Raw genomic sequence first — 13,125 nt, 5'->3', positions numbered from 1 at the left:
CATTTAAATTAAAATTCAGATCAAAATTGAAATATATTAAAACATTTTAAAAACATTTCAATCACTATAAAACCATGCTATCATAATCCATGAATCCAGTTGAGTACATCTTTTTTGTTGACTTTGTGAATAATAAAAACGGTTATGTCCTCATCTGTGTTAAGACAGTGTCCACGTCCCCCTGGATGGTGGGTGGTGTAGAGTGCACCTACATTGTACAATTAATGCAGTTTGATGTAACTTTAACTGCCATGACTTTATGTTATGGAATCATGGGAGTTGTAGTTTTACAAGGTCCTTAGCCTTTTCTGCCAAAGAGTGTTGGTGCCTCACCAAACTCCAGATCCCAGGATTCCATAACATTGAGCCATGGCAGTTAAAGTGTTGTCAAACTGTATTCACTATACCATGTAGATCAGTGGTTCCGAACCTGTGTTCCGTGGACCACCAGTGGTCCACAAGAACTAAAATATGGTCCACAGCCTCACCATTACTATACCGTAGCAATGAGAGTGACTAGTCTCGCAAAACTCTTTTATTGTGCCAAGGCAACAGGGATGTCAGAAGGGGAGAGACTGACTACGCACGAAATATTACTCCTACCACATCAGCTCTAGATTATTAAATATGGTTTTCTGTGGGCAAGCAGATGGCAACTACTGAATGGCATATGTTCTGTATCAGAAACTAGAGCTGATGTGGTCTATCCAATTTGATTTTCTGAATCAGAACCCCAAAGAACCAAACCAATCAAAAACTGATTTGTAACTCATTTGGTACTGATGTTGGAGAATGGTCCCTGGTCAAAAAAAGGTTGGGAACCACTGATGTAGATGCACCCATACTTTTTCTGTATCTGGCCAATATGGAGCTATAGAACTAGAAACTCAAGCCAAGCATTTCCATGTGGCAAGGGGAAAGTTTTTTAGATTATATACCTTTGGCATGGACTGGACTGACCTTGAAGGAGCTGGGGGTGGTGATGGCCGACAGGGAGCTCTGGCGTGGACTGGTCCATGAGGTCATGAAGAGTCTGAGACGACTGAACGAATGAACAACATACCTTTGGCAGCCTGGCTGTTTTTCATTGGTTTGTTGTTTTACATCAATGACACTATATAAATATATGAAAACAAGAAGGCCTTTTCTTTTGGAAAGGAGGGCTTTGAAAAGTGGCAAGTGTGCACGGTGTCACACGTCCTAATTTAAAATCCTACTGCCTAAATTTAGTGAAGTGATCCATTTAGGGGAGTTCTAATTAAATAGTGATTCCAAGCTTCGGCATAGGGATTTTTCTAACACCTGCTAGACAGACCTTATTAAAAATGCAGTTTCCAACCCCTCCCATATTAACCAGCCAGAGGTTGCTTGGTGGCTATTACATCATAAAGATCTAGTTCTCTTTCTTGCAACCTTTTCGCTATCTTAGGAAAAAGCTGGTATTGGGTAAGGACCAGGTGTGACAGCTTTATTGTGTTGGCAAAGAACTGCCCAATGTGTCTGCACTAGGTTTTAAAAAAGATAAAAATGCCAATATGGTGAATGAGCATCAGCTGACACTAGTCACCACAAAAAGCCAATTAAAAAGCAATAGGTGATGGAGGAAAAATACAAGCACAACAAACATCAATAACCCAAAACACCCAATAAAGTATTTGGAAAGTATCTTTAAAGATAGTGTGCCTTTTCATTCTTGTTTAATTTCCCATCTGGTTTTACCCAGGCAATAGCACTTTTTAGAAAGGAAATCATTTTAATTCTGTGCCAAAACCACATACTAAATGGTTCATTATTATTCAAAGAAACAGTTCCAAGGTCTAGCTTATCTTTTAGAACAGGCACACGGCTCTGAAAATACAAATGAGTTGGCAGAAAAACTAAAGAGCTAATCTTTAATTCCAAGATTATCACGCCTCATTTTTATCTCAATCTAAATTTCATTCCAGCTTTAATTTGCAACAAAAATGTTTAGAATTCACTTGACTTTCTCCCCCTTTTTTCTTTTTTCTTTTCCTTTTTTGTTCTCTTGCTTTCACCATCCCGAACTCTTCCTGGCCATTCAATTGTCTTCTCCTCTGAATCCTTGCTTATGATTTGTCTGACACTGCTCTTCATCAGTGCAGTCGTTGCATGTTTTAACATTGGATACCTGTTATTTTCATTATTTAGTCCCAACCCCTATGTCTCCCTCTCCGAAATCAGTGAGCACTCCCAGTGAAGCCGGAAGCCAAGATTCAGGAGACTTGGGACCGGTAGGAAGGTAAGAGGAAACGCTTGGTCAGTCTACATTTTCTGGTTTTCTTGGGAATGCTTTTCATGTGAATGGCTTTTCTGCCATGTCGTCAAGGTATCCGATTTTGTAGGGATACAGCCAAGATCTCTTGAGAGATCCTGGCAACTGTAGTCTAAGAAATATATTTTTTGTATGCCTTGCCTCATGCTCTCCAAATGTGTTGGCTTACAACTCCCATAATTCCCAATGTAACAAAGTAAGGCCTGATTAAGGGCCACCGTATCTTAAAAGATTCAAAGGTAAGTAGAATGGGACCAGGCTCCTCATATAAAAATGTATTTGCTGGAGTTTTATGGATGCAGTAAGTGTTTACATGAAAGGAAACTCACCTGCCCATATTTTTATACAAAGACTATGCGAACTGTTTGATAAAGTCCTCTAGAAGCGACTGAGCCTTCAAGCATATATGTCCCTCTCTTACCTTTTTTTTTTGGGGGGGGGGGGAGTAAGGGTATTCTGCTACCCCCTGGTGGTGCAGCAGGTTAAACCACTGAGCTGCTGAATTTGCTGACCGAAAGGTTGGTGGTTCAAATCCGGGGAGCGGGTGAGCTCCTGCTCTTAGCCCCAGCTTCTGCCAACCTAGCAGTTTGAAAACATGCAAATATGAGTACTGCTTCTATGGGAAGGTAACGATGCTCCATGCAGTCATGCTGGCCACATGACTTTGGAGGTGTCTACGGACAACACCAGCTCTTCAGCTTAGAAATAGTGATGAGCACCACTCCCCAGAGTTGGACATGACTAGACTTAATGTCAGGGGAAACCTTTACCTTTACCTTAAGGGGATCCAAGTCATGGTTGAATGCAGAAAGCTTATATAAGATTAGCATTCCTTATCTAGAATTCCAAAATGCAAAACACTAAAAAAATAATAAGCAAAATTGGATGGTTGAGAGAATCACATCTTTGTTCTCTGATGTTTAAGTGTATAAAAACTACATTTCATGCAAAATTACCACAAACATTGCACATAGGATTGCCTTCAGTCTATGCGTATGAAGAATATATGAAACATAAATGAATGTCATGTTTAGATGTGGGTCCAAGATATCTCATTATGTATGTAGTTGCAAAAACAGTTATTTAAAAAATCGAACTGTAGGTAGGCAGAAGCTGGGGCTGACAAAGGAAGCTTATGCCACTCACCAGATTTGAACCTGTGACCTTTCAGTCAAGAAGCTCAACAGCTTGGCGGTTTAACCCACTGTGGGATTAACACAACTCAAAAACCACTGGATGAATTGACACCAAATTTGGACCATCACTCATAAAAACCCTGAAAAAAACAGAAGACACTTAAAAAGCCAACAAACATGCACAAAACCATATATATATATATATATGTGCAAACATACATATACAAAAATATATAAATGCACATATATACACACAAAACATATACACAGACTGGGCCACAGCAACACGTGGTAGGGGACAGCTAGTTAACAATGAATTAGCAAGGGCAACTGTAAGAAAGATATGCAAAAGAGAAGAAAAAGAACAAAAGAAAAATGGATTGAGACATATAAATTCAGCCCTTGCTTATCTGTTACTCTGAAATTGTAATGCTAGGGTCCTGGGGGATAAACAAAGGGACTATTTTGCAATAGAGCTGAAGGCCTAACTGACAGAGACAAATGCAGCACACAGTCCTCAGATTATATCTGTTGGCAGGTTTTTTTCTTAAGGGCAGGGTTTCTCATGGAAAAATAGCCTAATATTAGTGTTTGAAAAATGTCACAGTGCAAAAGAGGAACTGCGTAGCTCAGTGGAAGGAAAACTTCAGCCCTTATTTCAAAAGAAGTGTAGACTATAATGAGATCTTGTAAAAGCTACTTTGGGGAATATAGTTCCTAGAATTCCCCAGCCAGTATGCCCAATGGTGGTGCTGGCTGTGGGGTTACGAGAACTATAATAAAGAGAAAACTTTGTGTTGATTAAGAAATCTGTTGTAGTAAGAGTCAACTGTTTCTCTCCTGGATGGTAATGATATTGCTATGATGGAAGGAGGTGCAATCATATGTATACAATGTATAAAGCAGAGGACTCGACACACAGTCCTGTGGCATCCCAGACAAGAAGTCCATAATCCAGGAACAGATTGAATATGACAATCCAAGATCCATAAGTTTAAACACCAGACTATGTGGGAGGATTATGTTAAACGTGGAACTGAAGTCTGCAAAAAACATCCTCAGATGTTCCCCATCATTCCAGGTGGGCCAGAGCAGTGTGGAGCATGATGGCTATGGTGTCATCTGTCGATCTGATGGCTCTATATGCAAGCTGATGTCTGTCCAATGTATGTGGAAGGCAAGAAATGATAGGCATGCAGACAGTTTTTCAAGGCACTTCATGATGATGGAAGTGAGTGCCACTAGTCTGTAGATCTAAAATTTATCGGTAGGGGACCTGTTTGGTAATGGAACAATGATGGCCTTCAAAAAAAGATAGAGATAAAGACCTATTAAAAATCACAGTGTCAGCTCAGTCTTTAAGCACTCGGCCAGAAATGCCACCTGGTTGAGCAGCCTTCCTAGGATACGCAGCCTTCAAAACACACCTTGCCTCATGTTCCTCCACGGTGAGGTGGGAACTTCAACTGCCTCGCTGAATTCCAGATACCTCTGGTGGGCTTACTTCAAAGTTCCTCTGTCAATGCAGCATCCTCCTCAGCAGGAATGTCATTGTTTGATTTACAGTTAGTAAGTTGTTGAATCCCTTGCCACACCTGCCTCACATTATTACTGTGGAAATGATCCTCGACCTTCCTCTTATACTCTATCTTGGCCTGCTGAATGCCTTTCTTGAAACTTGCTCTGGCAACACTGTATTTTACCTCATCACCAGACCTGAAAGCATTGTTCCTGTCACACAAAAGTCGCTGGACATCCTTGATCATCTGGTTTCTGGTTGGGATAAATCCAGATGCATTTATTCACAGCGATATTATATGTGCAGTATTTCATGTAGCTCAGAACAGCTGCAGTATGCTCTTCCATGTCTGGGTGATAGAAAATGTCCCAATTTGTCCTCTCAAAGCAATGCCAGGATTTCACAGTCTTTATTTTAGGCAATATTTTAGGGAGCCCCCCCGCCCCCATGGCACAGTGGATTAAACTGCTGAGCAGCTAAACTTGTTGACTGAAAGGTCACAGGTTCAAATCTGGGGAGAACACGAGCTTCCACTGTCAGTCCCAGCTTCTGTCAACTTAGCAGTTCGAAAATGTGCAAATGTGAGCAGGAAGGTAATGGCGCTCCATGCAGTCATGCTGGCCACATGACTTTGGAGATGTCTATGGACAACGCTGGCTCTTTGGCTTAGAAATGGAGATGAGCACCAACCCTCAGAGTTGGACATGGCTGGACAATGTCAGGGGACAACCTTTACCTTTTAGGCAAGGCCTGTTTCTGAGAGGAATATATGCCAGTGCCAAGAGCAATGACAGATAATCTGACTGCCCCCAGTGTGGTAATGTTATGACCCTGTAGCCCTGTTTAATACTGGTAAACACTTTATCAGCATGTTAGCTCCTCTGATGCCACACTTAACATGCTGAAAGAAATCCCTGTTACAATCAAGATATTGGTGGCTAGTCAACTTCAGGTTTCGAGTGAATTGGCCTTCTAAATCTTGCTCATCTTTTCTTGGATTTCTTGGCTGCATTCAGTTCTATCTATATAAATAAAAATGTAATGTTCGTTTGTGGGATTAACAGAACTCAAAAACCACTGGATGACTTGACACCAAATTTGGACACAAGACACCTAACAACCCAATGTATGTCCTTCACTCAACATTTTTTGATTTTGTCATTTGGGAGTTGTAGTTGCTGGGATTTATAGTTCCTCTACAATCAAAGAGCATTCTGAACCCCACCAACGATAGAATTGAACCAAACTTGGGACACAGTTCTCCCATGACCAACATAAAATACTGGAAGGGTTTGGTGGGCAGTGTGCTTTGGTTTTGGAGTTGTAGTTCACCTACATCCAAAGATGACTGTGGACTCAAACAATGATGGATCTAGACCAAACTTGGCACGAATACTCAATATGTCCAAATGTGAACACTGGTGGAGTTTGGGGGAAATAGAATCTTGACATTTGGGAGTTGTAGTTGCTGGGATTTATAGTTCACCTACAGTCAAAGAGCATTCTGAACCCCACCAGCGGTAGAATTGGGCCAAACCTCCCATGCAGAACCCCCATGTGGGCCACAGCGACGCGTGGCAGGGGATGGCTAGTTAACAATAATAATCTTACTGACTGGATATCAGGGTTAGGTGTTGAAGGCATTGCTTGGTGGTTCACTCCTCCTTGGGTTCTACATTCTAGAGATTGTTTCTTGATCCCCTTTCAGAGTGATCCAGAATGCAAAAGTGTTCCATCCTCTGGGTTATCCTTATTAGCAGCTTTCTCATGCTACAGTTTGGAGAGATACTCTTGTATCCCAAGGGGGCTTGCTAACATGTCTGTGCAACCTGACTCCTAGTTCTACTCAATATTAACATGCAACATACTGTCTCAGAATGAGTGTAGTTAATGGGTCTGCCAGATTCATTAGTCAATTCCTGGAAGCTTTAATTAGTCAGCTTTTCTTTAGAGAGGTAGCAACATCTACCAACCCCAAGGAAATAGGCACTGAAATGTAATTGCTCTGCTATATACCCACAGTGGGATGCCATTGAAAAATGTTCCATTGGACAAAATAAATTACATAGATCATGCAGGCCAGACTTGGAAGCTGGAGGTTTAGTGAGAATGAGTATCTAATTAAAGCTGTCAAAAATAATAGAATCACAGAATCATAGTGTTGGAAAATCCCCCACGGGCTATGCAGTCCAACTCCCATCCATGCACAATCAAAGCACTCCTGATAGAGGGCCATCTAGCCTATGTTTAAAAAAGATCAAGACTCTGCCACACTCCAAAGCAGGATATTCCACCTTTGAACAGCTCTTATTGCCATTAAGTTCTTCCTAATATTTGGGTGGAATCTCTTTCCAGTAATTTGAACCCTTGTCCTCCCATAGTTTCTGGAGCAGCAGAAGACAAACTGGCTCTATCTTTAATATGAAGTTCTTTCAAATACAGTATTTAAACATAGTTTCATGATACCTTCTCTTCTCCAAGCTAAACATACCCTGCTCCAAGCCGCTTTTCATAGGCATAGTTTCTAGACCTTTTTTTATTTTGGTAGCCCTCCTCCTGACAGCCTCTCAATATTCTTCTTGAATTGTGGTGCCCAGAACTAGACAGTGTTTCAGGTAAGGTCTGGTCAAAACAGTATAGAGATATATTATTATTTCCTTTGATCTCTTGATATATTCCTGTCAATCCAACCTAGAATCATATTGGCTTTTTAAAGCTGCCACATCAATCTATTGATTCATGTTTAGCTTGCAATAATAATAATAATAATAATAATAATAATAATAATCTTTATTTATACCCCATCACCATTTCCCCAAAGGGACTCAGGACAGCTAACATGAGGCCAAGCCGAAGAATTACATTAAGGCAAGATAAAATACATACAGCAGACAATAAAATCAAATAAAATATTCAATAATAACAAAGTAATACAATAAAATAAAAACAATAACATAATTACACAAATATAACATGATAAAGGAATTAAACAAAGCGAGCTGGGCTTAGTGATCTACTAAGACTCCTAGATCTCTTTCACATATACTGCTGTCAAGTCCAGTGTCACCCATCCTGTACCTGTGCATTTCATTTTCTCTGCCTAACTTTAGTGTCTTACATTTCAGCCCATTGACATCTATTTTGTTAGTTTTTGCTCCATTTTCTAACCTATTATGGTCATACTGAATTCTGGTCCTGTCTTGTAGCATGGCAGGAGGTGAGTCCTTGTAATCTCTTCCAACTCGGTGATTCTACATTGTTCTTTGTAATATGTACACCCCTACAATCTCTTTCCTCCATGGGATTTAAAATATATATAGAGAGAGGATTAGATAGGATTAGAGCATTCTGCAAACTTGTCAAGAGTAAGTGGTGGTAACCAATATTATATGCACGTTGAGCATCCCTTATTTGAAATTCTTAAATCTTGGGTCCTATTTCCAAGATATCACATTATGTACTTGTATGAAAACACAGTACAGTCTCGCTTATCCAATCTTCGTTCATCCAATGTTCTGTATTCATAGAATCATAGAATCATAGAGTTGGAAGACACCTCATGGGCCATCCAGTCCAATCCCCTGCCAAGAAGCAGGAAAATTGCATTCAAAGCATTCCCGACAGATGGCCATCCAGCCTCTGCTTAAAAGCCTCCAAGGAAGGAGCCTCCACCACACTCTGGGGCAAAGAGTTCCACATCCAATACAGTCTGCCTCCTGCCTGGAATAATGTCCAGGGTGCAAGAATGAAAAAAAAACTGTTTTGGTGCTAAATTTGTAAATACAGGATTACTACATAATGTTACTGTGTATTGAAGTGCTTTTTCTGTTGATTTGTTGTAAAACCTGATGTTCTGGTGCTTAGTTTGTATGTATTTATTTATTTATTTATTTATTTACAGCATTTATATTCCACCCTTCTCACCCCGCAGAGGACTCAGGGCAGATTACAATGTACACATATATGGCAAACATTCAATGCCAATTAGACATACAACGTATATAGACATACACAGAGACTATTTAACTTTTTCTGGCCACCAGGGGAGCTGTCGCTTCCATTGTCCATCTGCGACACTGATGAAGTACTTCCGCATTTCCCGCATGCTTTTGCTGGAGTGCTTTTTGCTGGAGTCTTTTTATGGCCTCATAAATTAGTCAGTTAGCCTCCCCACACATAGGTGGGACCTAATTTTCCTACTTGACAGATGCAACTGTCTTTCGGGTTGCAAAGGTCGACAACAAGCTACACAAAATTGGACGGAAGCTCACTCTGACCCGGGCTGGCTTCAAACTCATGACCTTCTGGTCAGAGTGATCTTAATGCAGCTGACACTCAGCCAGCTGCACCACAATCCCGATTTGTAAAATCATAACGTAATTTGCTGTTTAATAGGCTTTTCTTTAATCCCTCCTTATTATCCAAGATTTTCGCTTATCCAGAGTTTTGCCAGTTGGTTTATGCTGGATAAGCGATACTCTACTGTACAGGTATTTTGAAATCAGGGGGGGGGGGGGGGGAAGCTGAAATCCAAAACATTTCTGGCCACAAACATTTTGGACAAAGGATACTCAATCTAGATCTTGAAATTGAAACGCTAACAGGATTTGGACCTTTCTAGCTCAGCACAATAATTTCACAGTCTTTTGTGCACTTTTTAAAGTGATGCAGTTTTAGAAGGCCAACTCTAATGCTTGTAACATCTCTAGTGCTGCAATCTTAGAAAAAAGACTCTAATTGTTTCTTCTTCCATATTCTTCAGGGTCAGCAAACTACTGTAAGTGACCCTGCTGTTAAAATGACATTAATGTGAAGCTTGCTGTTTCTGGTAGCTTTCCACGGCCAAATAAATTATTATTTTATTAAATGATTAATAACATGTATTAATATTTCTCGACTCTAATTACAAGGGCATGTCAAATAAATAGCACTTTTAATTATATATCAGGGCATTTATTTATTAGGTAAATGCAACCAGTATTATTCTTTATACTCCTTTATGCACCTGTGGACTCCTATTAGAGATCACTGTCAACCAGCTTTACAGTTTAAATTGTTCACTTGGAGATGAAATGGACCAAAGATTTACTCTAGAAATTTTATTAGGATCAGCACTAAAATTCCCTAAAGGCCACCCATGCTGGACACTTCCTATTTTAGAATGGGATGTCCCCCTCTGCTCATTTCCTAAATTACCCTAAGAACTAGGATAAATAAAAGCATTTTCAGCCATACAAGTCATGACTGTGAAATGGATACTTCAGGGTGAGAATGGTGTAAATGAGCATGCAGATAAGCAAGCAATTTCAGCAGATCTGAAAACATGCAGTGAGCCATTAACTTTGCAGTTCCAGTAAGTGTGTATTGCATGACTTTGAGAAGGGATCCTATTTCACTGTAAAGCACACACTGAAGCACAAACTTGACTTTTTCCATCTTCATAAAGAACTGGTAAAGCTTATTGGCTGAAACCTACGAGAGCCATGCTAGCTGAATCAATGTGGGCAGTTGTTGAATGTCCACAGAATTATATGTGCTGCATATTTGTTTTACTTCTTCTAGACCAGTGGTTCCCAACCTGTGGTCCGTGGATCACCAGTGGTCCACAAGAACTAAAATATGGTCTGTGGCCTCACTGTTACTACACCGTTGCAACAAGAGCAACTGTTCTCACAAAACCCTCTTATAGTGCCAAGGCTTATTAAACACAGTTTTCTGTGGGTGAGCAGATGGCAACTACTGGTTGGCATATAGTGTGTCAGGAACTGGAGCTGATGTGGTCTAGCCAATGCAGTTTTCCGAATCAGCATCCCAAATAACCAAACCAAATCTAAAGCTAACCAAAAACTGATTCGTAACCTTTTTGGTACTCATGTTGGAGAATGGTCCCTGTTCAAGTGGTCCCTGGTCAAGTGGTGCCTGGTCAACAAAAGGTTGGGAACCACTGCCCTAGACCTTGGTGGGTTCTGGTAACCCACTGGACTAACTGAAATATCACTTCTAGCATTATTTTAAGGCCATTACAAGCCTAAAACAGACCCAAGCCTGTTGAAAGTCGGCTTTAAATGGCCAGCTCCATGCAAGAGTAAAACAACTATTCTGGGTGTTAAACCCAAAATAAGATGGAATGGATTCCCCACTGGCCTCCAATAGTGTAGATTAGAATAAGGATGTTCAATTATATTCCATTTCTGAAACCCTTTGCACGCAATAGGTCCTACCGTGTGACGCTTGTCCCCGTCTGTCAGCAATTTGTTGTAATCCGTCTGCAAACCGTCTTAGAAACCGAGTAATTGCTCATGGGATTCTAATCATATCTTCTGATTTAAAATGGTTCAGAGGTGCTCTTTTTATCTGTGATTGTAAAATCAGTATGCATTCTGTCAGCTGTGCTGTGACACCTCCTTTGGGAGTGTGTCTGGGGTCAGATTCCGCTGACCCTGGGAGTCTTCGTGATGGAAGGAGCTGCCATTTCTCTTTCAGTGCTTGCCGAGGAAAGATCTCAGGAATTAGCAAATCAGTAATTGATGACCTTTCTTTTATTTTTTCTTAATTATTACTCAAATTTGCATAATTTCTTCCTGCCATTGTATTGCACCAAAGGGTAGTGATCATGGAAACCTAGATGCAATATCTTCTAAAATCTGATAAGAATGGTTGCTAGAGACTTCCAGGCAACATCATTGCACAAACTTAGATATTTGTTTTTTTAACAACCCCAGTGACATTGGGAGGCATATATTTTCAAAAGGTAGAAACTGGGTGTCATAGGGGTTGTATGCATCCTGTCTGAATATGCATTCAGTCCTTAAAAACAACTGGATGCATACTAATATTACCATTTTAGTTGTCCTAAGAGACAGTGCAATACCCTGCCTTCAGAATGGCATTCTCAAATAAAGTCACCGTTCTCCCTGCTTTCTTTTGGATGGAGAAGCTTAAATGTTTTGCTTTCCTTTTCTCCCAACCATTCTTCTTACAGCTCTCTTCATTGAGTTTCCTTTTTATCTAGTTTAAGGTTACCACTTTGCCCCTTATCACTGGCTTTGGAAGTTGCATGTTTTTCTCATTGCACAAGGTGACCTATTTCTCTAGTAACCTCAACGCCCTTTCCCTTGTGTGGATTTTGTTCCCAAGCTTTGTTCTTTAATCACACTATAAATTGTGTTCTCCCTAATGGAATGTTTTTTGTCACTTGGGAAGCTTGACAAGTTTTGAAAGAATTTGGAGTAATGACTGGCTCGAGCAAGTTGCAAGTGTTTTCTTTCTCTTTTTCTAAGTATCTTGGTTGTTTAGGTATAAGTGGCCCCATGATACCCATACCATTAGATGTTGGCGTATACTCAGCTACTCACACTCCTGGTTAATGACCTTGGCAGCATTACAGAAGAGATTTTCGCTTTGTCTCCATTTTATATGCAACTTCTGTAACATATTAGGCACACAAAGTCATCTGTATCAGGTAGTCCGATCTTTAGGTGTACTGTGCCATCCATTATTCTCGACTCTCTCCTATCTCTCCTTTTCTCTTGGTGTTTGTTGTACAGCTGTCTTAGGAATCCTGAGCAAAATCTTATTAGGTTTTTGGTTTATACTGAAGGAAGAAGACTTTCAGTATCAAATTTAATATGGAGTGTGTGTGTATGAAGTTTTAATGCTGCCCAAAGCAAGAGACAACTGTCCTTGAATCGCTTTGAAAATGACTTACTACAGCGATCTCTTCAGCTGTTTAATGGGCTTAATATTGATTATTTCAGTTTGATGCATTAGTATATGGTAAACGCCCCTGCTTTTCCCCTTCCAAATGAAACTAATAGGAGTTGAGCTCAGCTAAGTGTGATAAATCCAGAGCTTGAAGACATTATTTTAGGGGCATGTAAACACTGGAGGACATAAAGATTCCTAGAGAGGTGTTTTTATAGAACAATGGTTCTTAACCTGTGGACCACCCGTGGGCCGTGAGGACAAAAATCTGGTCTGCGAGCATCCTTCCTCTTTATTTTATTTTATTTTTGCTCCTTTTGCGCCACCTGCCATCTTTCGTTGTCACTGATCAGCCCCGATCCCTTGGATAGACCACATCAACTCTAGATTATTAAATATGGGTTTCTGTGGGCGTGCAGATTTACTATTTATTTATTTACGTCATTCTACACTGCCTTTCTACACTGCAGCTT

At 40.3% G+C, this 13,125-nt stretch overlaps 1 protein-coding gene across 6 annotated transcripts in view; it reads left to right on the top strand.

Annotated features, from left to right (window-relative positions):
- The window catches only part of DYNC1I1 (dynein cytoplasmic 1 intermediate chain 1), a 238,670-nt gene that overhangs the window by 25,253 nt on the left and 200,292 nt on the right, over positions 1 to 13,125 (top strand). For 2 of the 6 annotated variants that reach the window (XM_060782223.2, XM_060782221.2), the window contains exon 4: positions 2,119 to 2,260. In XM_060782223.2, coding sequence (XP_060638206.1) covers positions 2,119 to 2,260 — 142 coding nt within the window. The remainder of the gene's footprint in view (positions 1 to 2,118; positions 2,261 to 13,125) is intronic. The other 4 variants (XM_060782226.2, XM_060782224.2, XM_060782225.2 and 1 more) reach the window with 2 other exon arrangements.

This window comes from Anolis sagrei, chromosome 6, assembly GCF_037176765.1.
Source record: "Anolis sagrei isolate rAnoSag1 chromosome 6, rAnoSag1.mat, whole genome shotgun sequence".
In the NCBI taxonomy this organism is placed as follows: domain Eukaryota; kingdom Metazoa; phylum Chordata; class Lepidosauria; order Squamata; family Dactyloidae; genus Anolis; species Anolis sagrei.
Note: the sequence above shows the minus strand (reverse complement) of the source record. Positions and strands in the feature narration are given on the sequence as shown.